Consider the following 26,605-nt stretch of genomic DNA (forward strand, 5'->3'; position numbering starts at 1 on the left):
AGCATTCATCTCTGATTCTTTATTCTTTTTCTAGCGACAGCAGTGAAAGGAGGAAGGATTGTACATCGTTTTGCTTTCTACCCTTCATCTTTTTCTACTGTTATTTCATTCTGAGTATTTACCTTTCATGTTATGGATTTAATTTTAGCCATGTGTGGCTAGTTTTCTTTTGACTTAGAGTAGCTATGAACTTACTTCTGAATTAGAATTTATTTTCATTTAATGAATTATGCTTGGTGTTAATTTTGGTTACTTAATCTTGGTTTAATATATCTGTCAATGTTTGGCCACCATTAAATATGAGTTTGAGCACTGAGGTTAGCCTTGATGAAGGAAATCTTAAGTAGGCTCTAGGATTGAGTAATATGGGCTTAGATTTTTATCTAAGTTGCGACTAGGATAGAAATATACCTAGGAGCCTTATATAATTGATGAAGAGTGAAATTATTTTATCCTCTTAAGTATTTTAGTTAGACATAACCTTATTACTTAGGAGAGAGTTATAAGTGGATCAAAAGACACTTTTAGCTATAAATACTCTAGATTAACTAAATTAACATTGAGACTAATTAGTTAAATAAAAGCAAAAGTCTATGAAACTAGTAAGGGATTATTAACTCTAGGTTGCCTTTAATATTGGATTTTTTTTGTCTTTATTCTTTTTATCCAATTGTTCATAATTTAACTTGCTTAACTTAATTGAAAATAGGAATTTTAGTGCCTAAACACTATTTTGTCTAATTCTCTGTGGGAACGATACTCTATTCATACTCTTTATTACTTGATCGACACGTGCACTTGCGTTATTCACAAATTGTGTGCATCACTAAGAACGATTGTTGCTATCGTGTTGTTTATGTTTCTTGTTGTTTAGGCTTTAGTTTTCGGTTAATGCAACAGAAGGAGGTGAAATTTTATCCCTCTGATGAAGCTATCGCCGACTTCATTGTTCTTAGAGGTCCTGAGTCTATAGTCACCCTTTTCCTTCAAATTCAATGTCTTGCTTTGATTTTGGCTAAAAATTTTGATTAAGATCTGTTTAAATTCTGTTTATTACTGTTCTGTGAATGGTATCATTGAAAATGCCTCAAAACAGTGTTCTTATCGTCAGAAAATAGCAACTGGTCATTGGAAAAAATAGCAGAATTCAGCGGCTGTAAAGGACTACAGAAACAGGTCACACGTAAGTCGAGACTTTGGTTAACCTAACTCGACTCCATACAGAAAGCGACCCAAGTCCAAAACGACGTTGTTCAACTAAGCCTGGTGCCTTTTGTTTTGCATTGAAAAACGACATCATGCAACCTTAGTGAAACATGCCATTTCACTTGTTTAGGATCTGGGTTGGACATGTTTTAGGCCATGTTGGGCCTCTATTAATTTTTTGTTTGTTTTTGCTTTGTTTGTTTTATTTAATTTTGAACTAGGCTGAGTGTACTTTGGGCTTTTGTGATTTTTGTTTCATTCCATTTTTTTTTGGGTTTGGACCTTTTGATTTAATCTGCCTTTATACCCAAAAAAAAAATTTACACAGTGACACTATAGTAGCATTTAGGCCTTGATTTAGGCTCTTTTTGTACAGAAATTTAAGTTTTTGTCTGTATTTATTATTTGGACTTTGGTTTTGGGCCTGAACAACTTTGTTTTGTTTCTGGAATGCTTATTTTGGGCTTCATTTGGGCTTTTAAGTATGGGCCTTTTGGTTTTGTTTCCATAAAATTATTTTAGGCCATTTAACTTGATTTTTCAGAATATGTGTGCATAAAATAAATAATTTTGTTTTGTAATATATTTCTTTCAATGTTATTTTATGCACTATAATTGTTTAAATTAAGGATAATTCTTCAACATTTTGACATTTGGAAAATGTTTACAAAATTTAATTTGATTTGTTATTTAATTGCCTATTTTGGATAATGTTTTTGGGCAATTAAATTAACTATTTAAATTTTGTAAAACTCTTTTGAGTTGAAATGTATTGAAATCAATTTATTAAACAATTTTTGCATGCATGAAATAGTAGGAGAATTTAAATTAAATTATTTAGTCACTTTTGTTGGTTAAATTAATTTGTTAAATTCTCCATTAAGTTGTGCATATTTGGAATTTAAATGCATATTAATGATATTTGTGATTAGCATGCATTTTTCTAAAGTGTAGCCACAACATCCTTAATTATGTTGTGTCATATAAAATATAGAAGGGATTAGAAAACGTATCAGGTCGGATCTTGGGTCAGGTCAGTCGGATCCTCTGAGCTCACGCTATAAGCTAGATTATAAAAATCTAAGCTTTGAGTGCACAGTAGAGCACCTATTTGCAAGAAAGAAAGAGAGAGAGAGAGAGAGAGAGATAGTATGAAAGCTCAACTACTAGAGTGAGTTGAATTGATGGGTGGAGGCCTCTATTTATGGCTTTTGTCAGGGGTATTTTGGGAAGCCAAAATATCTACTAAACCCATCAGGTTAAATTTGAGTTAGGATATATAAATATATTTTATTTCATAATATCATGATATTTGAATTCAAATCCAGAATCAATCACAATTAATTCTAAATATATACACTCAATATATATTTAATTTATACAATAGAAATTAATTAAATTTATATATAACATATTAATTAAATTTATATCGTAACCAATTAGATTTGATTCAGGATGTTTGACCGAGTCAAACATATCATAATCTTGCTTGGATATTTGATTGGTATAATTTCTTAATATCCAGTCAAATAATCCGGCCCATCAAGGGCGGATCCAAGCCCAAAATCCAACATTTCCCACTCGCACTTGATGGACTATCCATCTTGCGATAGCTACATCTTTCACTGCTTCATACTAGGTGTTTACCATGACCGCATGGGCATGACGTCATCGATTCAGGTACTTGTACACTAGGAGTCTTTTATACAGGATCAACACACAAGAACACCCTTGGTGTATTTGCAAATTGTATGCTTGTTGCCTCGAATGCCCTAGTTTTATCCATACACTTTACTTGGCATATCTAAATCCTTTTGAGTTATTTTGTTTACTCAGATTGCCTTCCTGTACGCATGGTATCCACACTTGCTTAGTTGTTCTATTCAACCTGCAAGGGACATGTCACAAACGCTAATGTAGATGTGTACTTTAGGATAAATCTTCCTTCTGACTATTCATCATTTAGATTTGGCATAGTTGCTTTCCCAGTTTTGACCCGTTAGATCACATCATTCTTGACTGTGGGGTTTAGGCTAGAGTAGCTGTTACTAAATCAAACCCTTGTGATGCTGTTTAAGTCTTGAGGGCATTATGAAAGGTTTATTTCCTTTCTGGGACTCATACCATAATAGATTAGGGATTTTCTATCTACGTCCCATGTTACAAATTTGAGTAAGCTCATGCAATATGAATTGCATGCTATGGTGCTTAATCCTCTAAGTGGAGTATGTTACTTTTGGTTTTAGTAGTACCGTACAGACTTAAGTTCTAAATGTACTTCAATATTTGAACCAGGAGCTCTTCTATCATAACTATATATGACGCCTTACAAGTGAAGAGTTCCTTGTCTGGCTACAGGTCTCATGGATTACACATTATCTATGATTCGGCCCAGACTTTTATGGGTCTCATCTTAGTCTAGCTGAGGCGACACTCTTACAATGATTCTTCTCTACCATCTCATGGTGACCATTTGCTGTCAAACATTCTATATCCCATGAGGACATAGTGAGGCGGTTAATCGTGTAAGTGAGCCAATCTTGTGGCCTGTACGACATATTGGTGTTACATACCTTATGCCTATGCATACACAAATGTATATGCAAGAAAATTTCTTTGAACTAGATAAAATGTATTGAATTACTAAGTAAGGGGAAACAAAAAAGTTTAGTAAAACATGCCTTATGCCTGTGTAATTGAACAAGAAAAAGGAGTTCAATACATCATGCTTTATGCATGCCCAAGGCCTTTACATGCTTGACAAAAAGATCTCTAGCTATAGGCTTGGTTAGGGGATCTGCCAACATTTTATGAGTGGACAGGTATTGAACTATCACTTGTTTCTTAGTGATCATATCCCTTACAAAGTGATATTTTATGTCTATATGCTTAGTATGATTGTGGTACTTATGGTCCTTTGCAATGACTATTGTTGCTTGACTATCGCAGTGAATTAGAGTTGGTCCCTCACTACCACCATAGATTCCCAATCGTACTAAGAATCTTTTGAGCCATACAGCTTCTTGGACAGCCGTAGAACATGCTACGTATTCTACTTCTATGGATGAAAGAGCCACACATGTTTGTTTCTTGCTACTCCAGGAGATTGCTTCGTTGTTCAGTAGGAAAGCATAGCCTGACGTCGAGTGTTGCTCGTCCAAGTCTACTGCCCAATCAGCATCAGAATAACCCTCTGCATGAAGGCCGTTTCCTTGATAGCACAACTCATAGTCTATGGTTCCTTTTAGATATCTCATAATCCTCTTTACGGCTTCCCAGTGTTTTACTCCTTGATTGGATTGGAATCTGCTCACAAGTCTAACTACGAAGCATATGTCTGGCCTAGTACACAACATAGCATACATTAGGCTGCCAACGACACTTGAGTATGGGACTCTCTTCATGCGTTCTCTATCGCATTGTTTTATAGGGCGCATTTCTTCGCTTAGGTTATGTCCCTTAACCACAGGGGTATCTATAGGCTTACAGTCTCTCATATTGAAATGCTCAAGAACCTTTGCTATATATGCCTTTTGTGACAATGTCAGCTATTTTCTAGAACGATCTCTTCTTATCTTAACGCCTAAGATATATTCTGCTTCGCCTATGTCTTTCATCTCGAAGTTCAAGGATAACCACTCTTTGATCATCTTTATTAGTTTAAGATTGGTACCAGCTTGGAGTATGTCATCAACATAGAGGGATAGAATGACAAAGTTTTCTCTAAACTGCTTGATATAAACACACTGATCTTCCTCAATCATTTTGAAGTCATAGGAGCTTATAGCTTTATGGAACCTTAAGTACCACTGTCTAGATGATTGCTTGAGTCCATAAATAGATTTTAAGAGTTTAAAAACCTTTTGTTCTTTCCCTTTCTGTATGAAGCCCTTAGGTTGTTCCATATAGATTTCTTCATCTAGTTCTCTATTTAGGAAGGCAGTTTTTACATTCATCTGATGTAACTCTAAGTCTAAACTTACTACTAGAGCTAGTGTCAATCGTATCGAGTTGAAACGTACAACAGGTGAGACAGTGTCTCCATAGTCTACTCGTTCCCGTTTTGTGTACCCTTTGGCAACTAATCTTACTTTAGGTTTATTAATTGATCCATCAGCCTTACGTTTGTACTTGAGAACCCACTTACTCCTATTCGCCTTTCAGCCAGGTAGTAGATCAACTAATTCCCATACTTGATTGGATTCCATGGAATCCATTTCCTCTTGTAAGGCCTTTTGCCATTTTTCCTTAGCAGGCCTTGTTAGTGCTTCTTTAACACTTACGAGGTTTTCATCATTTTTTAGACTAACGATGAAAGTTGTTACTTTAATTGAGAAGCGTCTCCTAGGAGTTTTGTCTTTATTACTTCTCCTAAGTAGGTCTGCTGCAGGACTTTCTTCCTATGGCTGAGTTAGACCTTACTGTGAAAATGGTTCAACCTTCCCACTCGAATCAGTAGACTGAGGAATACTTTATTGTACCTCATTGCTATCGTTTTCATAAAGACAGCTTGTTCGATCAATACTTCCTCTGCAAGGAAATTCGATTTCTATGAATGTTGCTGGTGATGCCTCTGTCGTTAAAGCACTCAATTAAACTAGGTCCCAATTAATTTGTAGTTTAGGATCAACCTAGGTCATTACTTCTAAGGAGCAATTCTTTAGGTAAAAATTCAGGTGATAAAAAAAATGCAATAAATTGGACCTAAACTAAAATGCAAAATTCTAATTCTAAATGGAAAATGCAAATGTCCTAAAAGCTATGTAAAAATTAAATTAAGCTCAATAAATGCAATGCAATTTTTGGGGGGATTTTTTTTGGAGGAAAATAAAAATAATGAATAAATAAAATTAATCAGAAAGCAAAGAGAATTAGCAAGTAAAAGTTAAGAAGTTTCTCTTCGGTGAGGTAGAGGGGACAACTTAGGATTTGCATGGATTTAACCTTCATAACCTTAATCAGTTAATTAGACCAAAGGAAAGTGATAAGAGAGTGGAATTAATAAACTTAATTACCTACTTGAAATAAAGGGAACCCTCAACTTCAAAAACCCTTAAACTATTAGAGAACTCATAACAGTGTAAGGTTGGTTAATTAAGCTTATTAAAACCAATAAAATAATTCAAATTAATTTTGGAAATTATGTTTGAAATTATCTAATTAAACAATTAGAAAATTAACCAACTTAATTAAACAATTAAGAGGCAAAAGAACCCAAATTTTGCAATTCAAACCACATTGATAATTAAACTCATAATGAAAACTCAATTATAAATTCAATTAACAATGCAAGGGTTCTAAACATAAATTCCAACAACTGTCTCAATACAAATAAAATCCAAATATCAGTCCAATCCAAACATAAAGATGACAATCTAGAACTAAATTGTCTCAACAAAAATGCAACTTAAAATTATTTAAAACTAAATAATCTCAAGTCCTTGAATTAAAAAGATAAATGGAACATCACTCCCTTGTGGTCTTCAAGTGCTAGCCCAAGGCTCTAGTATTTTCCATGCTCCTCCCAAGTTGCCTCCCTAACAAGCTTAAGCTTCCATGAAAATTATCTTCCCTCCAAAGTCATTAGATGCCGCGGCCATGAGGGGTGAAGAAGAGAAGATAATGATTCATGGAGATGAAGTGGATTAAGAAAGAAGAGGACGTGAATTATGTTAACCGAAAGGCGTGAATGTAGGATCAGTGATTATGGGACATTAGGCGTTGAATTGTGTGTTGGTTCCGATGGAGAAAGAAAGAGTAATTTGACGGTGGATGATTGAGGGGTGGCATGTCTGAATGGACAAGGAGAAAGTTGGCGTTAAAATTGTCCGTTGGTGTGAATATGGGATGAAGGAGGTAAGTGACGATGGATGATGGAAGTCTCTCCCTAGGCGTGAATCCATCCTCCAAAAATAAGGAAAATAGTATAATGAGGGAAAAGGAAATTTTTGTGGATCCAAAGCTCAAGCCCACTAGTAATTCATTGACCCACTTGATATTAGCCGTTGGATTGTGCTTAGATTCCAAGAAACAATCTTGCACTATTGGATTTCCTGTGCCCCTTCTTGACCTACAAGAATTTAAGTGCATCCATTAATGTAGATTATATCCAAATATAATCAAAAATTAAATATTAAATGCCTATTTGGCATCACTTATTTTGAGCTTATAAGTAGCTTATAAGCTCTATAAGCTCAATTGACACAATTGGGTCTGTTTGGATCAGCTTTTCTGCAATCGGGCTTTTGTTTGAAAAGCTACAATAAGTTATAAGCTAAAATTAACAGCTTATGACTTATAGCTTATGGCTTATAGCTTTTGAAATATGGAGAGAGAAAAAGTTAAGAAATTTATTACCTCTTTTGGTTCTTATTATAAGCCTTAAATAACTAATTTGTAGATAATAAAAAATCAGTTAAAATTAGTTGAAAGTAATGAATAAGTTAGAAATATATTTTTATTTTTAAATATGCTCCTAAAAATATACTTTTATTTTTTCATGTTTCACTTTATATTTAAAATATTTTTTATGACTTCTTCATATTAAATTATTTTAATTTCATTGTATTATGTGAAATTATTTTTTTAATCATGTTTCATTATTTATTAAAACTCATATCTATTTTGGTCATTTTACAACCAAACTTACTTTTACTCAATCATAATCCAAACAACCTTTTACCAATCTCACTTTTGCAATCTAGCTTTTCTGAACTCTAATCCAAACACAATTCAGCTTATCCAATTTAGCTTTTATCCAATTTCACTTCTCTATAAGCTACTTTTTTAATAAGCTACTTTTCCAATTGCTGATCCAAACGGACCCTAAATCTGCACAAAAATTAGGAAAGAAAGTGCAAAACTTTCTAAAAATAATTTTTCTAAAAATAGGAGACTTATTTCCAAAGAAATAGGAAAAATTAATTCCAAGTCAAAAATAGAAAATCACAGCATATTTATATTTTTAATCCAAAAATCAGAATTTTTATGCAAAATCCAAAAATCAACCAATTAATCCAATTATGCATAAAAATCCAATTAAACCCAAAATTATCATTTAAATCCTGAATTAATGTGGGATAAAATATATAAAAATTGGGCTTTATCAGTTGCCTCCCTTGACTCTATCTTAGTCACTGAGACGTCATCATTTTCACTAATGACGACATATCTCTTAGAGTCCTCAGAGTATCTTATAAAGATACACTTTTTGCCCCTCCGTTTTAGCTTGTTGTACTTATGGGAAGAATCACGAATGTAGGTCACTGATCCCTATGGTCTTAGGATGCTTAGATCTAGTTTGCGGTTTGTCCATGATTCATAAGGGGTCATGGTGACTGATTTAGAAGGTACTTAATTAAGAATAAATGTAGTAGTTAGAAGAGCATCTCTCCAATATGAGATTGGAAGCTCAGCTTGTGCCATCATTAATCTAACTATGTCAAGGAGAGTTTTGTTTCTCCTTTCAGCAACTCCATTTTGTTTAGGAGTGCCGGAGATTGCTAGTTGCCTAACAATACCTCTTTCTTCACAGAGCTCCTTGAACTGATCAGAGAGGTATTCTACACCTCAGTCAGTTCTTAAGGCTTTGATTCTTGAACCTAGCTGATTTTTCACTAGATTGAGATATTTTCTAAAGCACTCTAATGCCTTACATTTATGGGAAATCAGGTAAGTATATCCATATCGAGAACAATCATCAATGAAGGTAATAAAATACCATGCTTTGTGACATGCCTTTACACTCATTGGTCCGTAAATATCAGAGTGTGCCGGTCAAGAGGATGGTTAGCCCTGATTGCCTTTTTGAAAGGTTTCCTTGTGCTCTTGCCAGTTAGGCAATTCCTAGCAAACCCTCTTTTGCCAGTTTGGTCATTCACTCTTGACCAATATGTCCTAATCTAGCATGCCATATATCGTAATTGACATCAAAAGAAAGTGCATAACAAGAACTAGAAAAATTGTCATTGAAATTCTCTAAAACAAAGAAACCATCTGAAACATAACCAGAAACTGAAAAGATGGTCCCATACGAAATGTCTATTATGAAATCATGGAAAAAGACATTGAAATGAAACTTAACTAAAGAAATAACAGGCACAAGATTTCACCGGATTTCCAAAGTGTAGAGGACATTTTACAGGACTAGGGTTTGTCCTCTATGCAGGGTCAGCTCACAAGTACCAATCCCTTAGACTTCTACTCTCATGCCGTTCCCAACATAAAGCCATATGCTTCTTACTAGTAACCGACAAAATTCTGTGAAGTTGCCATGATCCTTGCTCACATGGTTTGTAGCCCCTGAGTCTATAACCCAAACAGGATTAGTTTCAGCAATAAACACAGTGCTTGAAACATAAGAGAAATGTATTGGATCTGAATCTAATAACTTTTTTTGCTCAGGGTAGTCCTTGGCATAATGCCCCTTCTGTTGGCAAGCATAGCATTTAACGGTTGCTGTGTTTCGCTTCTTTGCAAATTTCTTGCCTTTCTTGAAGGAATTCTTTCCCTTCTTTACTTTAAGGCTACCTTTCTTATTTTGAGAGCCTTTGCTTCTCTTGGAGTGGTTTTGGGAGGTTAACCCTCCCTTTCTTTCAGTTAAATATGCTTTACCGACAGGTTTCATAGTTTCTATTCGGTCATACTCGAGTTGGAGATGGCAAGCTATATCAGTAAAGGTTTTTATACTCTCGTTATGAGTAATGGTATGCTTCATGGTGTCCCAACTGACTGGAAGAGATCTCATGACAGGTTGAATTTGTTGCTCATCAGATAAGGCACCCTTGGCTTCCTTAAACTCCCTGATCAAGTTCTATATTGCCCTTAGGTGATGCCTTATGGGAGTGTTAGGACCCAACTTGAAATTGTCAAGTTTGATGGTGAGTCTCTTAAGTCTTGCAGTAGAGGTACTATCAAATTCGGATTTTATTGCTACCTACATGGCAGAGGCGGAAGGGTGTGTTTCAAATTACACCAACACATTGTTAGTCATGGCACTTAGCATAGTAATTCTGGCGATGATGTCTCTTCTTTTCCAAGCATCATAGCCGTCCTGGTCCCTTCATGATACACTCGCCTTAGGCTGTGGAAGAAAAGTTGTCAACACATCAGTGACTTCTTGTTCTTTGAGGACATATGATATCTTACGACGCCACATGCTTAATTGTCTCTATTCAGCTTGTCACCTCCTACGAGATCAACTATGATGGACTTGATTCCTTTTTGAGACATTGTGTTATCATATAGACAACAATGCATTTTAGTATGGTATGTAACATACATGTTATTCAAGTAGGTCATAGATCATCCAGGTAAGAGTTTGCCATTTTCATGATCAGGAGAAAACTAGGTTGGCTCCTATCCCATTACTCCTAGTTAGCCTCTTACCTTTCTTATCTTTGACTTTCCTTGAACATATCCCTAATTTGAGTTTTCCTCATGAAACTCCCACTCAAATAAAGCATTATAATTAAAAAAAATTAATAAAGCATAAATGTTTACAAAGATTTGGATAACCCAAAATTAAAGTTTCAAAGAGTAAACATGAAATGAAAGAAAATAAACATGAACAAAAAAAACTCATTCGTTCATGATGTACTTTATCATTGGTTCTCTCAAACTCTCTTCAAAATCTTTCCAACATCTACAAAGACTTTGTTTGAAAAAACCTTCGCTAAATATATGTCCTCTCCTTGCCAGTTCTTCTCTATATTGGATTACGATATTTGAGAAAAGGACTGCATCTTGCTTATTGGTAATTTGTTTAGCATAATAGCTCAATTTTGAAAACAGACATTTTTTATGCTTGTATTCATTAGCATGGTTTTATACTATTTGTTCAATTAAATTTATGTCCTTAGGTCTGTAAACTTCTTCCTCTTGTTAGTCAGGAACACATTTCCTTTTACCACTGCTCCCCTCGGGTACATTAGAGCTCACTCATGATTGAGGCGTTTTTCTTTTATTAGTACTTTCTTCAACATAATTATTTGAAGACTTTGGAGCGTCAAAAAGAAAAGAATAACTTGGATATATTTCAAAAGAGTGGTTAGAATTTGAGGTTGTCATTTCCTAAACCCAAAAAAAAATTTCAAGTTAAGAGAAAGATAAAAAAAAATAAAAACCAAAACATTTATTTGCTATTTTTTATACCCAAAAAGTCATCAAAAATAAGCACATAATATATCAATTTGTAACACATGATTTTAGGAATATTTTATGCCAAATAGGGTCCAAAAATAAGCCTCCACAAGCCCTCATGCACCCCAAGAAGCCATCCAAAAAAAATTTAAAAAAAAATAAAGGAGGAGAGGATTGCCCACTTTTAGGCTTGGCGAGTGTCATCCCCGCACCGCCGTGGCGGCATTCTTCCGTCACCGAACTCACTCTATTTGATTCCTCATGTTTTTAAGGAGCTAAATATGTGCTTGTGACCTAAAGGGTATTGGGTGAGCCCCATGTGCCCACATGGCGAGTCTCCAGAAAATTTTTTTGAAAAAATATTTATTTATTAATTAATTTATTTTTTTTGGGTTGGACCGGCTCGACTCCATGGTGGGTTTGGGTCACAAAGACCCAAAACGTAGCCTTTCACTTAAGGTGAAATGTTGTGTCCTAGCCAGCCCAAAACGACGTCGTTTTGGGCTGGTCAAGTTGTCCTTGACCTTCAGCCAGGTCACCCCAGACCTAATTGGAGCTCCAGCGGGTCTGTCGTGATCCGCCAATTTCAAACCCCTATATCTTCTACCTCTGAGCTTTGTTTTACATGTTTTAGGTGTCCATGAAATCGTATTTTTGAGTTCTACAGTCATGTGGATTCATTTTCTTTAAAACATCTCATTTTTAAAGACCCAAAAATTTGTTCATTACGGCCAACGATGGAGCTTTTGAAAAATGGATTTTGACCATGTTTTTGAACCTTACGGCATTACAAATAGTATTTTCATGCTTTAATTATATAATCTAACTGTATTTTCAAACTCAACTCAAGCATATTAAATTTTGAAAAAAAAAGACTTATGAGCATACTAACAGTGCAGTGGAAAAATTCAAACAAAAAGAAACACAGAGCCCAAGCAATATATGCACACACATATATTCATAAAGCCTCAAGATTAGGAGGGCTCTAATGCCAATGTCATATAAAATATAGAAGGGATCAGGAAACGTATCGGGTCGAATCTCGAGTCGGGTCCTCTGAGCTCACGCTCTAAGTTAGACTATAAAAGTCTAAGCTTTGAGTGCACAGCAGAGCACCTTTTTGCAAGAAAGAATGAGAGAGAGAGAGAGAGAGATAGTAGGAAAGCTCAACTACTGGGGTGAGTTGAGCTGATGGTTAGAGGTCTGTATTTATAGCTTTTGTTAGGGGTATTTTGAGAAGACAAAATATCCACTAAGTCCATTAGGTTAAATCTGAGTTATGATATATAAATATATCTTTATCTCATAATATTATGATATTTGAATTCAAATCCAGAATCAATCGCAATTAATTCTAAATATATATATTCAATAGATATTTAATCTATGCAATATAAATTAATTAAATTTATATATAATATAAATTAATTAAATTTATATCGTAACTGATTGGATTTGATTCAAGATGTTTGATCGAGTCAAACATATCATGATCTTGCTTGGATATTTGAATGGTATATTCTCTCAATATCCAGTCAAATAGTCCAGCCCATCAAGGGCGGATCCAAGCCCAAAATCCAACATGTTACATGCACTAATTAATCACATATTGATTTGAAATATCAATTATAATTAAATGTGTAATTATGATTTATCTTTGCCCATAGGTAGATATCTCATAATTGCATATTTAATTATGGTGGGATAGAATGACTTTGTTATTTTTTAAGTAGCCCACAAGTATTAGAAAATATAAATGCATTCCAGTTTCATCAATTTAAGATAAATACATGCTATGCTAATGTCTTTGCTCACAGGTAGACATTAGTGATACGCATTTATTACTTGTATGCTCTATTTATTTAAGCAAGTATACATGGCACAGTGAATTGTGATTGTCCCAAATTCTAACTTGTGAGCTTGTTTGTTTGTTCATTTCTATATTTTTAATTTATAGTTCCAATTATTGCCCCTAAAATCATGATTGATGTGAGCAACAAAATCATCTTAGATGGTAGCATTAACTACGCTGATTAGAGAGATGATATTTTGTCACAGGTCAGTTGTATGGATGTGGATTATGTCTTGAGGTATGAAAAGCCTCTGAGACTAAATGATGCCTCAAATGATAAGAAGGAAAAAGAAAGGTATGAATTATGGGAGTGGAGCAACCACTTATCTCTTTTGCTTATGCAACAAAGGATCACCAGAAGCATTAGGGGACCAATCCCTAAATGTGAGACGGCTAAAGGATGCCTAGAAGTAGTTCAAGCCGATAAACAAATAGATAGGTGGTGTCATCATGTCTGAATTATGTGTTATGAGGCTTATAGGTATTGGTGGCATGAGGCAACATATAATGAAAATTAGAAACCTAGCCTCTTAATTGAAATCCTTTGAAATGGAACCTACTGAGCAGTTCCTAGTACAATTGATCTTGAACTAACTTCCTGTTCAATATGATGCTTTCAAGGTCTCGTACAACACACATTAGAAGAAATGGTTAGTGGATGAACTGCTATCCATGTGTATTCAAGAAGAGACTAGATTGATGATGAGTAGGAAGGGTGCATAAAAGGAGGCTCATTTAGCAGAAAGTTCTAAGGCTGGCAGCAAAAAGGGAAAGATAGAAAAGAAAGAGAAAAAGAAAAAAGAGAAAATCCCTACTATTTCATCTATCAACAAAAGGAATGCCAGATGCTTCTTCTGTAAGAAAAAAGGACACATGAGGGATGAGTGTCTTAAGAGGAAGGCATGGCTAGAAAAGAGAGGTATGTTTTCATTGTATATTACTTTTGAATCTAATTTTCTAGTGTTAATAATGACACTTGGTGGATTGATATTGGTTCAATGATCCACATTTCAACTACCATGCAGGGGTTTCTAACAAGCAGGCCTTCCCATCCCAATGAGAAAACAATCCTTTCAGGTAGTGGGAAAGGAGATCCTGTGAAAGTTATTGGGAGTTTTCGCATAAATTTTTTTGAATAATCATGTTTTGGACCTTCATGAAGTTTTTTATGTTCCCTCTTACAAGAGGAATTTGATTTCCATGTCAAAATTGATTCTGTTTGATTACCATTTAGTTCTTTCTAAGAAATTTATGACTTTATCAAAAGACCCTATTTTGATTGGAACTTAGTTATGATTGATGGTTTATTTAAAATTGTTTTTGATTCGCCACAATCCTTTTTTGTTACTCATAGTACTAAAAAAAGTGTTATTGATGAGAATTCTATTAGTCTGTGGCATAGGAGATCGAGACATATCTCCATTGAAAGAATCAAAAGGTTAAGTAAAGATGGAATTCTTCGATCTTTAGACCATTCATAATTTAATTCTTGTGTGGACTGTATAAGAGGAAAGCAAACCAAAAAGTCGCATAAAGGGTTTAAAAGAAGTTCTAAATTGCTAGAAATTATACACATGGATGTTTGTTGCCTTGATTTGACTACGCATGGTTAAAAATACTTTATCACCTTTATTAGTGATTACTCACGATACATATATGATTATATGCTTTATAATAAAAATGAGGCACTAAATGCCTTTAAAGAATATAAAGTAGAAGTAGAAAAATGGATAGGGAAACCAATCATGATTATGAGATCAAATCGAGGTGATGAGTATTATGGCAAGTAGACTAGTGAAAGACAAGCACCTAGTCTATTTATTGATTTTCTTCGAGAGCAAGGTATATTAGCTCAATATACCATGGCCTGGCTCACCTGATATGAATGGTGTAGCTGAAAGAAGAAATAAGACCTTATTAGATATAGTTAGGAGCATGTTGAATAGCTTTAAACATCCAACTTCCTTATGGAAGGAAACACTCAAGACAGTTATATATATATATTAAACAGGATTCCAATAAAGGCAGTATCCAAAACACCCTTTAAAATCTAGAAAGGTTGGAAACCCAGTTTAAATCATTTTAAGGTATAGGGTTGTTTTGTTGAAGTAAGAGTGTACAAACCACAGAAAAAGAAATTAGACCCTAAGACCATTAGAGCTTACTTTGTAGGCTATGCAAAAACGTCAAAGGGTTATAAGTTTTATTGTCCTCCACCTTCTAAAAGATTTGTAGAATCTAGGAATGCTAAGTTTTAGTGGGAGTGATTGTTCACAAGATAATCACATAGAGCAAACCGCTAACACCAATTATGAGGGAACATCAACAGTTAATGACTCTCTTACTGTTGGAGTTGACATTGAACATGATGTAAATCCTACAATTCAAATTGACAATGTTAGACAACAGGAACAGATACAAGCTGATCAAACTATCACACAAGTGGAACCACCACAAAGTGTGATAGAGGATGTTCCTAATCAGCAGCCTGAATCAACCCAAGAAGTTGAATTAAGCAGGTTAACTAGAGAAAGAAGACTGACATTATCTAATGACTATATAATGTACTTTGTCGAAGTTGACTGTGATATAAGTGTTGAAAATAATCTATTAACATTTACTCAGGCCATAAAGAGTGCGAACTTTAAATTGTGGCATGATGCTATGATTGATGAAATGAATTCCATGGTAAACAACCATGTTTGGGAACTTATAGAGTTGCCTAGTGGGCCTAACGCCATTAGCTGTAAATGGCTTTATAAAACCAAAAGGGACTTACAAGGCAACATTGATAGATATAAGGCTAGGTTGGTTGCTAAGGGTTTCACAAAAGTGGAAGAAATCGACTATAGGGAAATATTTTCATCTATATCCAAGAAAGATTCATTCCCTATCATCATGACATTGGTTGCGCATTTTGATATAGAGTTGCACCAAATGGATGTGAAGACTGCATTCCTCAATAGTGAACCAAAGGAAGAAGTCTATATGAAATAACTTGAGGGATTTGTTGCAGAAGGTAAAGAGCAGTTGGTATGCAAGCTAAAGAAATCAATATATGATTTGAAACAAGCTTCATGACAGTAGTACTTAAAGTTCCATGAAGTAATCACATCATTTGGTTTTGTTGAAACATCATAGATGACTATATATACCGCAAGGCTAGTGGGAGTAAGATCATATTTTAGATTTTGTATGTGGATGACATTTTGCTTGCTACAAATGATCTGGGACTATTGTGTGGGGGAAACAGTTTTTGTCCAAGAGTTTTGACATGAAAGATATGGGTGAGACATCTTATGTCATTGGCACAAAGATCTATAGAGATAGAACCTAATGTCTTGTAGGCTTGTCTCAAGAAGCTTACACTGGCAAGATTCTTGAATGATTTAGAATGAAGAATTGCTCATCTAAAATAGCTCTTGTTAAAAAGGAAGATAAATTTAGTTTAGATCAGTATCCCAAAATCGAGTTTAAGAAAATAGATGGAAAAGGTCCCATATGCCTTAGCGGTATGAAGTTGGATGTATGCACAGGTTTGTCCAAGACCTGACATCACTTTTGCTGTGGGCATGTTGGGGAGATATCAAAGTGATCCTGGGAAAGCACATTGGACAACTACAAAGAAAGTGTTTAGGTACCTACAAGGTACTAAACACTACATGCTTACATATAGAAGAACAGACAATTTGGAAGTAATTGGGTACTCAAATTCAGATCTTAGAAGGTGTGTAGATACAAATAAATCTACAACTGATTACATCTTTCTATTAGCAGAAGGAGCTATATCATGAAAAAGTACAAAGGAAACACAAACAGCTCCTTCTACTAGTGATGCTAAGTACATTGTATGTTTTGAGGCAAGTTCACAAGCAATCTGGATAAAGAATTTCATTGTCAGGCTGAAGATTGTGGACTCTCTAGGCTAATAAGAATGTACTATGATAAAGCAGCTGCAGTGGCCATAGCAAATAGCAAAAGGAATAAAAGTTGAAGCAAATTTATCGAACTTAAATTCCTATGCCTGAGAGAAAGAGTTCAAGATGGCTAAGTTTAGGTTGAAAGCATCAATACAAATGATATGCTAGCTGATCCTTTAACTAAAGTGTTGAAATGAAATGTTTTTGTTTCACATGTACTTCACATGGGACTTTGTCCCTCATTTGATTAATTGAGGTATGAGCAATGAAATGAAATTTACAGTTTATCATTTCTAATTTATGATCATATACATTTGTGATATTGAAATTGTTAAACATTGAGACAGGAACCGAACAAACATTGAATTTATTTATAAAGCGATACCCATTAAGTAAGGATGTTGCCTGTAATACATAAAAGGTAATACTTGATAAAAAAGGACTTATCGCCATGATTCTTGTAGTATGACCTTAGTTAACCTTGATAGGGCAATGGCATTGAGTATATAGGCTAAGTGAGAGAATGTGAGATGTTTATTATATTATCACTATTTAGATATTATTAGGATAATTAATAAATATCCTGAGTGTGGCCTATAGTCATTTTGGGCCCAGTCTAAGGTAGGTAATTGACTCAGTTAATTAAAGTTAATTTTGTCATGGTGAAAAATAACATACGGTATACTGTGTCTAGAGTGAAACCCTAATTCTCTTCTCTGCTCACTCTCTAAGGGTTCCCCTGTAAGACCCTTTAACCTCAAAACATTATAACTCATCATAAGACCACTACTATGGTAGAAAAGGAAAGCTGTTAAAACGAGCTACCATAGTAGAAGGAAAATTTCATATTTTTAGAAATTGACTTTCAAACTCGGGTCAACCCGTAATCCGTTGCATGCAACTAAAATCATTCATTTACATCTACTGGGCCTCCGAGCCTCCGGCCCGGGTAACAAAACACATCTACAACAGCCCATATAACTAGCTTCCAACAACGTAAATCAAAGTTCTACAAGTAATAGAAGAGGCCTCCGGCCAATCAAAAGTGAGAAAATACACTTCCTCCGGTTTACCATAAACCGGGCAATCAAAATATCAAAAAAGACCCTAACTGTGGCAATATACAACTGATCATACATAAACAAAGGCTAGAGGCCTAAAGCTAACCAAGCTCAAGCCTCTGCGTCTCTTCCCGAAGGCGCACGCCTAGCACCTTCACCTGAAAACATTGTAAACCATGGGGTGAGACAAAGTCCCAGTAACCAACCTTTCCAATACTAGGTACTACTAAATAGGTGCTCGTGAGGTGTTAAGTGGGGCAGTTCACAAATAATATATAATGATAGCCACAGCAATTCATGCAAGTGCAATGATGCAATCCCATCAACCAAATCCCTCACTTTGGGGGATTTTCAGGAGCCGAAGCTGGCCTATCCCTCACTATGGGGGATGTAAGGAACCATAAAAGGCCTATCCCTCACTCTGGGGGACGTAGGGAGCCAAAAGGCCTATCCCTCACTATGGGGGACGTACTAAGCCAACCATCATGCATTAATGGAGGTCTTACCACGTGGTAGTAAATATCAAAAACTCTCAGCAATTCCCAAATCATGCATTATGCTCAAACTTTAATCAAATAGTAATTAAACATTTCATAAGTAACTTCATTCAGTGGCATATCCTTCACAATTTCAAGATTTCATTCATCATCAATCAAAACCCCACAAGACGGTTTTCCTTTTTATATACAACATATAGTTTGAACATAACTACTACTTGGAGCACAAAACATAAATCTACTCACAATACCACAGAAGCAAGTACTAAGGATTGGAAAGTGGTTACCTCTCGCCTGAGCAAGGAATAACAAACCAACGATGTGGCCCTGTGCACCACCAAAACTCACAACCGGTCTACACAAGCACACAAACACACAACCATCATGTATTAGCTTTCAAACTAATAATGTGGCCAAAACAACACTTGGGGACACAAAATTCCTATCTCCCATCAAACTCTACCCAACTCAAAGGGTATAACTATCAAGGCAACACTCCATGGTCATACCAATCCATTAAAACCTTAATTCCTTTCCAAACATCAATTAAAATTCATAACCTCAAGGACCCACTATAGGAATTCTACACCCAAACATCCCATTTGAGCAATTAAGGTTCCAACAACAAATCTAAACCGATTAAACATCCGATTTAACCCTCCTTAACATAACCCAATTCACAAAACTCAAAATCAACCTCTACATTGTCATTCTCAATCCCAAATCACCTATTTCCATAAACCCTAACTCCAAAAACTCAAGATTCTTTAAATCCAAGGAAACTACACCGATTAAATACTTAAACTAACCCAAAGCAATCAATTAAACTCAAAACAATCGGTCAAAAACCTCAGTTCCATCACAACTTAGAAAATCCTAGGGTTCCAACAAAAATCCTCAGAAATTCCAAGAAAGAAAGTAGATTAGAGGTTAAAATCACTTACTTGAGGTAATGGATCCTTAGAAATGTCTCCTCCAAGCCAGAAATTCGAAACCCTAGCAGAGCTCCTCTCTCCTCCTTCAGATTTTCTAATTTTCGCACCTCACGACTCTCCCGCAACTATATAGATTCGGCACCCTTCGCTGCGGCGAACTAATCCCGAGAGGGATTACTCGCCTAAAAACCCAACTTCGCCGTGGCGAAAGCTTCCCGAGAGGAAACTCTCGCTCGCCCAGATAGTACTCCCTTTCTCAGAACTTAACTAATTCCTCACTAGTAATCGATGACAGATACCTTTTTGATAACCATGATAGATTGATGTGTAAGTCATTCTTTTTTATTTTTATTTTTATCATGGTTATTGCTTTAGAAAGGAAATTTCTAGTTTGTTGCTTTTATTATTAGCACATCAAATACTATGACTATATATAGGGCTAAGTTTAGTATTTTAAAGGTAGGACGATTCATGATGTGGGAGGGGCAGCTGGCAGAAGGAAAACAAACAATATAACCAGAGAGGGAGAAGCTGACTTCGAAGCCAAGGAAGGAAAACTCCGTCTCTATCGCTAAGTCTTCTAAAGAATTTCCTCCTTTCCCTCACAAGCAATTTTCTCTTCTCATCCCAATCTCGCTAGTTACCGTACCTTCTTTGAGTTGCTTGTGCTTTCACCCACTTCTCAATCTTGTTCTCTCACAATCGCACGTCGTTATTAGTTGAAGATTTCACCAAATCTCTTTCATGTATAATTGTAGGTTAAAGCCTTCAATTTTCACCCTGGTTATACTTTCCCCTCCTCTTTTTTCTTGAGCCATCATTGTCTCCAAAGTCGTAAAATTTTTTGTCATCCGTGCTGGAGATTCATAACTGAGTTGACTCGGGCCTTGAGCCATGATTCAATGACCACTGGCCAGTTTCGCTCTGTGCAATTTGCTCTGAGCCTCTGAAAAATGTTATTGGGCCAAGAGTTGGGTCGGAAGTATGAGCCCAGCTAATAGATTAGGCTAGGTTGACCCGACGGATATCAATGTGGTTTTAGAAGCCCCGCCTCCGCTTTTTCTTTGTTCCATTTCGAGTTTCCTCTTTCGCAGCTTCCGCGGAGGAAACTTTCGCAGTTTGGCCTCCGTTCCCTCTGCGTCTGTTTCTGACAAATTGGCAGTAGCTCGGAACTGACAAGAATAAGCCTCGCTCTCATACTATTGTACAGTAGTAATCTCCTGCTCTTCGTTTTTTCGTTTGTTTCGTTGAATCCTTGCCTCCACGCTTTGCATGGTCCTGCCGGTGTTGATGGAGGCTCAGAGTCATTTTCAAGTAGACCTTGGTCACCTCATGGCCTTCAATCCTCACCATAGCTTCCCTTCTCAACATTCTTCCAGGTTCTCTTATTTTGCAGTGTGTTTCTTGTTTTCGTCTTTACTTGATCCTAGCCGTTGTTTTCATTAGTAGTTTATGTTTCGAAGCTCACTGTTCAGTACCCTCTTTGTTAATTTTCCTTGTTCCATGGGAGAATGTAATTCTAATTAGGCAAAGGTTCATAGGTCAAAATTGCAGTATCGAGTGAACTAAGGGGAGCTGGGGATTTCTTTTGGAGGGACGAAAGTGATTAAACTTTAATTTGTGGGATGCTTATTAATTTATAACTCATCTAAAGGTTGCCTTGGTTTGAATTTTGTAACGAAACAGTGAGTTTACGTTGTAGTAGTAGTTTATAGATTTTAACTGCCTACTAATCAGTTCTGATTGCGGTCACTCCTTTCCCCCCTACCTCCTTGATCATTAGATTGTTTGTATATCCTTTTTGTGGTTCCTATGTGCACATGTGACGAGGAGACGCATTACTTATAGCCTGTGTTGAACTTTGTTTTTCAACGAACGCAGGGAGGATCTGGTTAAGGAGTGTCTGCAAAAGGGAACTGAGTTAGTTCAAGCTATTGCAGATAGTCTCTTCCATTTACCATCCACTGAAGATGTAGATGGACCGCTTGTGAAGCTGCCACCCCCAGTGACAAAATTGCCCAGAGAGAAGCATGTAAGTTCATTTGTTTCATAATTGGACAAAAAAGTTCTTTTACTTATTAGTTTTCTGGAATCAGATATAAATCATATATTCATGTGCCTTTCTAGCCCCAAAGCCTCAGTTTGAATCCTTATCTATGAATTGCCAGTTTTCGCCAAAAGGAAGGTTAACTTTTCCTGGCATGCTGAGTGGCTTTATTTGCTGAAAGTTCTCTTGAAAAATTTTATTTATACTCTTTAGACAATGAATTTCTACGTGCTGACGTCTGTGACATTTAGCAATGCCTTGAAGCAACGAGACTGCTATTCATATTAAAGTTGGTTCTATGAGTAATAATGTTGAACCACATCCAGACAAAGAAAGAATTGGATAGTCTATTGTTTCCATCTTTGTTGTATTGACTTCATTTGGTTAGAAGTATGCTTCCAGGTAAAACGTGTGGAAATTGTCTTCTTTTAAAGAAGTATTAAAAGGAGGTTCAAGAAAGGAAATAAAATTTTGTGGTAAAATGATATTGTATTTTGAAACTAATTACCTCTGTATTGTTTATTTTTACATCAGATTCCATGACTTAGGTTTTTCTTTTTTCTTTTCTTTTGGGATTTTGTACTCCTAGCAACATTATTTTTGCTCATGAAGTGTTATAATACTTTCAGCTCCCAAGGCCAAAGCCTCCAACAAAATGGGAACTATTTGCCCAAAAGAAAGGTTAGTCATCCTGTTTAAACCTCAAGCAAATTGCAAGGTTTTTTCGTGAATACATTGTTAAATTGAGCTTATATGCTTTGATGTAGTAAATTGGGTCGTGTTATTTCCTAGTCTTATCCAATAAATTTTATTACGTTACTTTGCAGGCATTAAGAAGCGTAAGAAAGACAAGGTTGCATACGATGAACAGTCTGGAACCTGGAAACGCAGATTTGGATATGATCATGCAAATGATGAAGAGGCTATACCTATTATTGAGGCAAAACCGAATGATGGTAACTATTTTTTCTTTATGTTGGAGTTGTCATGTGAATCGCTTTTACTGTATTTCTACTTCATTGTCAAACGCCAATGGACACCCTTTTTATTATCACTTGTCGGCACCAATCTATTAGTGTGAGGATAATAGTTTTAACTTAAGGAAAGACATGGCACACAAGAGAAAGCCCGGTTTGACGCGCAAGAACAACTAATTTGGAATTAGAGCAATAGATAAATTGGCAGATCAGAACCACTAGTGGAACAGTTTGAAAGACATTATGACATGTTGATTAGTATATCATAGGACATTGTTGAACCTTTTCTGCGGTTTGAGCTTAGGTTTTTCTAATTTGGGAGTAATACATTAATACACTACTTAGTATTGATACTTTGTAGTTATTTTCACTCTAATGTAATAAATATGAAATATTATTCAAACTAAGTCACTCATAATATTTCTTCTCATACTAACTTTGTCGAACTAATTTTTTCTTTTATCCTGAACCGAAACTTGCCTTTGTTTTTATTACAAACAGTTATTTTCACGAGCCGTCTGTCATCAAGACCTTTGACTGCATACGGTTTAGTGACAAATCACATATTCGTTTATTATTTTTATATGTCAATTCAATATAATATTAAATATGATTTTAATACATGTTTAGTGTAAGTTTTTTATTTTTGTTTTGATATTATTTAATTATTTAATATTTAATATGTAATATTAATTATGCATAACAACATGTAGAATTGGAATTTATTTATTGCAATTTCTTAACCATATGTTGTTCTGCTCATGTGGACAACAGCGTTGATGACACTTGATCAGCAATGAAAGGTTGGTGTTGTGTAGAACAACACATCTGTATAATTTTTCAATCTCACTCGAGGAACTGAGGGCTTGAGTGTTAGGATGGTCTGAGTGTCCTAACTATTGATAGCTGATAGGATGTGATGGGTTAGGATGATTTGAAACCCATTTTCACCCATCCTACACTGCAAATCCAAAACCCTTCAGAATTATAAGGTTTTGGGATGGATTGAATTCTCTTTTCTTCCTCCTTTATGAAGATCCTATTTGTTTTAGAAGAGTTAGCATCAAAAGGGTGGTAAAGTGAATTTCTCTCCTCATCACACCATTAATGACATTGTAATATCTAAATAGGGGGCAATGCGGCAACTATAATTTTTTCTTTAATCTATGTCTTAACGGAGTGAGTTATCTCCCCCACCCCATTTGGCCTCACTATGATTAAAAAGCCCACTCCACTCTCCAGTCTCGTCAAATCTCCCGCTCTAGCCCATACTAATTAGTAATGGATAACGGTGGCAGTGTTGACTATATGTAATGCACTAGGTCGTAGCACAGTCCCCGCCAACAGATACTGAATTTACATAAACTAAAGTAGATTAAAGAGTTAAGTATCAATTAGTTCAACTGTATCATATAAATTATGCTCATCGTGTGGCGTTATAATCTTAATGATAGATCAGACTTGACTGCTGACCAGTTTACCAGTTTATTGGTCCGGCCAGCCAGCTGTGTTCCTATAACCCTTTTTTAGGGTGGTCTATCCTATACTACCTTTAGTCTTTAATATAAAACTTAGTTAGAGATTGAATTTGGTCCTAAATATAAGAACTTAATTCACTCTGTTTCTAAAATTTATAATGTTCTCTCTAAAATATTATATTATTGATTGAAAAGGGTTCCCCTTAATGGATAGTTTCAATGCATATGATTAAAGAGAGTAGTTTACGAAAGTCAATACATATCTGTTACACTTAACTAACTTAACTAATTTCTTTAATCTCATCAAATTAATTATTTAGCTTTTATATTAAGGATCAGAGTTAATATTTTCAAGTACAAATTAAAGTTGTTGCTTGGTTTGATATTGGTAAGTTGATACATGTTTCCTAGATCATTAATGAGCATAATTTAAATGTCTTATTCAATGCTTTTTCTAAAACATATAATTATAGTTGATGCTCTACTATTATCTTTCACCTGTCTAATTATGCATGCTTGCTCATGTATGCGCTTGTTGCTGTTCATTTCTGTATGGGAGTTATATTACTGATCTGTATCTGAACATTTTGCAGATCCAGATGAAGATCCTTTTGCCAAAAGAAAAGAAAATAAGAAGAAAAGAATTGAAAAACAGGAAAGCAATAGGCTGAAGAACTTGAAACAAGCTGCCAAAGCTGGTGCTTTACCAAGGTTTTTCTCTAAAATCTCAACTAGTTCTTGGGGTGCTATTAGCACAGAAATTCTGGTTGTTACTCTTCATTAGGGGTGAAAACATAGTAAGTGTATACAGCTTCTATTTTATGCCTTATCGTCTGCATTTTTTAAATGCATAACTTAACGCGCTACCGCATGTATAATATGTGGACTACCACATCTTTTGATTTCATTTTCTCACTGTAGTTTCTTTTCTCCCTGTATCCGCTAGTATTTTCTTTTCTTTGCTATAGCAAGGTTCTCATCTTGGCTATATAGTTTGTTATAGTAAATTCAGGTTATCTTGCTGGCTGGTAGCCTGATACTCTTAAATATAAACTGATAATCTCTGACAGATCTGTTATGCTTCTTCTCAATATAATCTTTTTAATCCCGATTGCGGTGCTCTTGTCGAACTTTTGAGAAACTGAGTAACCGTCTATGCAGCCATATTCAATTGGCTGCTACAGCTTTGCCCATTACCGGAACTCAAGCAGCACCCAAGAAAGTCACCAAGGATGAACTAGGTAATGTAGCTGGATTAGCAGCAACTGCAACAGCTAGTGGTGGGAAATTTGACAAGAAGTTGCCAGGAGAAAAAGCTGCACCGCACAAGGGAAAATACCGGAAGGTTGTATGCTTATCCTTTCATAACAGTAACAAATTTGTCCAATGCATGATAATATTTTTGTGCAGAAGCTTCTGTACTTTACTGAAATAATCAATATGCTTTGTTTTGTATTTGTCCAGTTCCTGCCAGTTGTGGAAGGATCGGGGGTTGGATCGCGTGAGAAGGAGCAAACTGAGAAAATAATGAACAAGATTTTCTCCAAGAATTCCCATGAAATTCTCAATATTGACAAGGTACTGTTTACTCATTTAATAACTTTGTTTCCAATCTTTAAGTGAAATTTACTTCTCTAAATCCTGCTATTTGGAAATTAGGCTGTCAAGACGTACAATGTTAAGAAAGAGAAAAAGCAAAGGAGTGAGAAAGCAAAGGCTGCTTCGGCAACCGGTGGCAAGTTGAAACCCCAGAAAAGAATTCAGAAGAAATCCTCTAAAAAGGGGGCTTCCAAGAAAGGCAAGGCAAAATGAAATTAAATTTTGTTTTCGGAGTAAAGCTTAGAAAGCGTCTGGCGCTTTTGAAACCTTGCTTACTGCGTTGAAGTTTTGTAGGAAGAAGAATTAGTGTATTAAAACAATTTCTATTATTTGTTCTATCTATTTGCCTACCTATATATATGTATCCATCTGAAATACTCAACATACGTAGATAGGAATGAAGCCATGGATTTATTATAGTTTGTTTCTATTCCCATCTTACTGCACTTGAGCAAGGGAGAACTTGGACTGGTTGGATTAGATTTTTCTACAGTATCATTTACTTGTTAGAAGACAAGGTTGGATTAAGTGGGTGTTTGAAACCATCCAAACACTTCATTAAACCCAATAATTCATTATTATGCCAAAACCATCGTTTCGAGACTAAAACCATGGTTTTTCATGAAGCTAATTTTTCCTACACGCTAAGTGGCAGATCATGGTGTATATGTATACGTATTAGTTATATAAACAATAAATTGATTTTACATATGTACGTATATTATTCATAATTTATATTTTTTTCAGTAATTTGCCCATAAAATCACTTTTTTTCCCAGTAATTAAATCTATTCTACAATTCTTTTTTAAAATCACTTTTTTTTTAATAAAAAAAAAGTTATTCTTTAAGAGCTAATTTAAACACTTCCGAAATTGGAGATAAAGTTCTAGTT

General features: G+C 35.3%; 1 protein-coding gene across 1 annotated transcript; it reads left to right on the forward strand.

The window, feature by feature from the left end:
• Window positions 1–20,676: 20,676 nt before the first annotated feature.
• LOC114750786 (ribosome biogenesis regulatory protein homolog) lies at window positions 20,677–26,142 on the forward strand. The gene is made up of 8 exons (XM_028939390.1): window positions 20,677–20,990; window positions 21,493–21,643; window positions 22,288–22,339; window positions 22,486–22,614; window positions 24,707–24,824; window positions 25,275–25,458; window positions 25,578–25,691; window positions 25,773–26,142. Exons 1-8 carry the CDS (start codon window positions 20,884–20,886, stop codon window positions 25,923–25,925), a joined length of 1,008 nt encoding a protein of 335 aa, XP_028795223.1. The 5' UTR covers window positions 20,677–20,883; the 3' UTR covers window positions 25,926–26,142.
• Window positions 26,143–26,605: the final 463 nt, after the last annotated feature.

Source organism: Neltuma alba, unplaced genomic scaffold (genome assembly GCF_004799145.2).
Source record: "Neltuma alba isolate B1F8T4 unplaced genomic scaffold, ASM479914v2 tig00006649_pilon, whole genome shotgun sequence".
Lineage (NCBI taxonomy): Eukaryota > Viridiplantae > Streptophyta > Magnoliopsida > Fabales > Fabaceae > Neltuma > Neltuma alba.

Bases quoted from the DNA above. Each gene is read 5' to 3' on its own strand.
- LOC114750786 (XM_028939390.1), top strand. From the start codon at position 20,884: ATGGTCCTGCCGGTGTTGATGGAGGCTCAGAGTCATTTTCAAGTAGAC. The intron at 22,340-22,485 runs GTTAGTCATCCT...GTTACTTTGCAG, and splicing joins ACTATTTGCCCAAAAGAAAG to GCATTAAGAAGCGTAAGAAA. The intron at 25,459-25,577 runs GTTGTATGCTTA...GTATTTGTCCAG, and splicing joins ACAAGGGAAAATACCGGAAG to TTCCTGCCAGTTGTGGAAGG.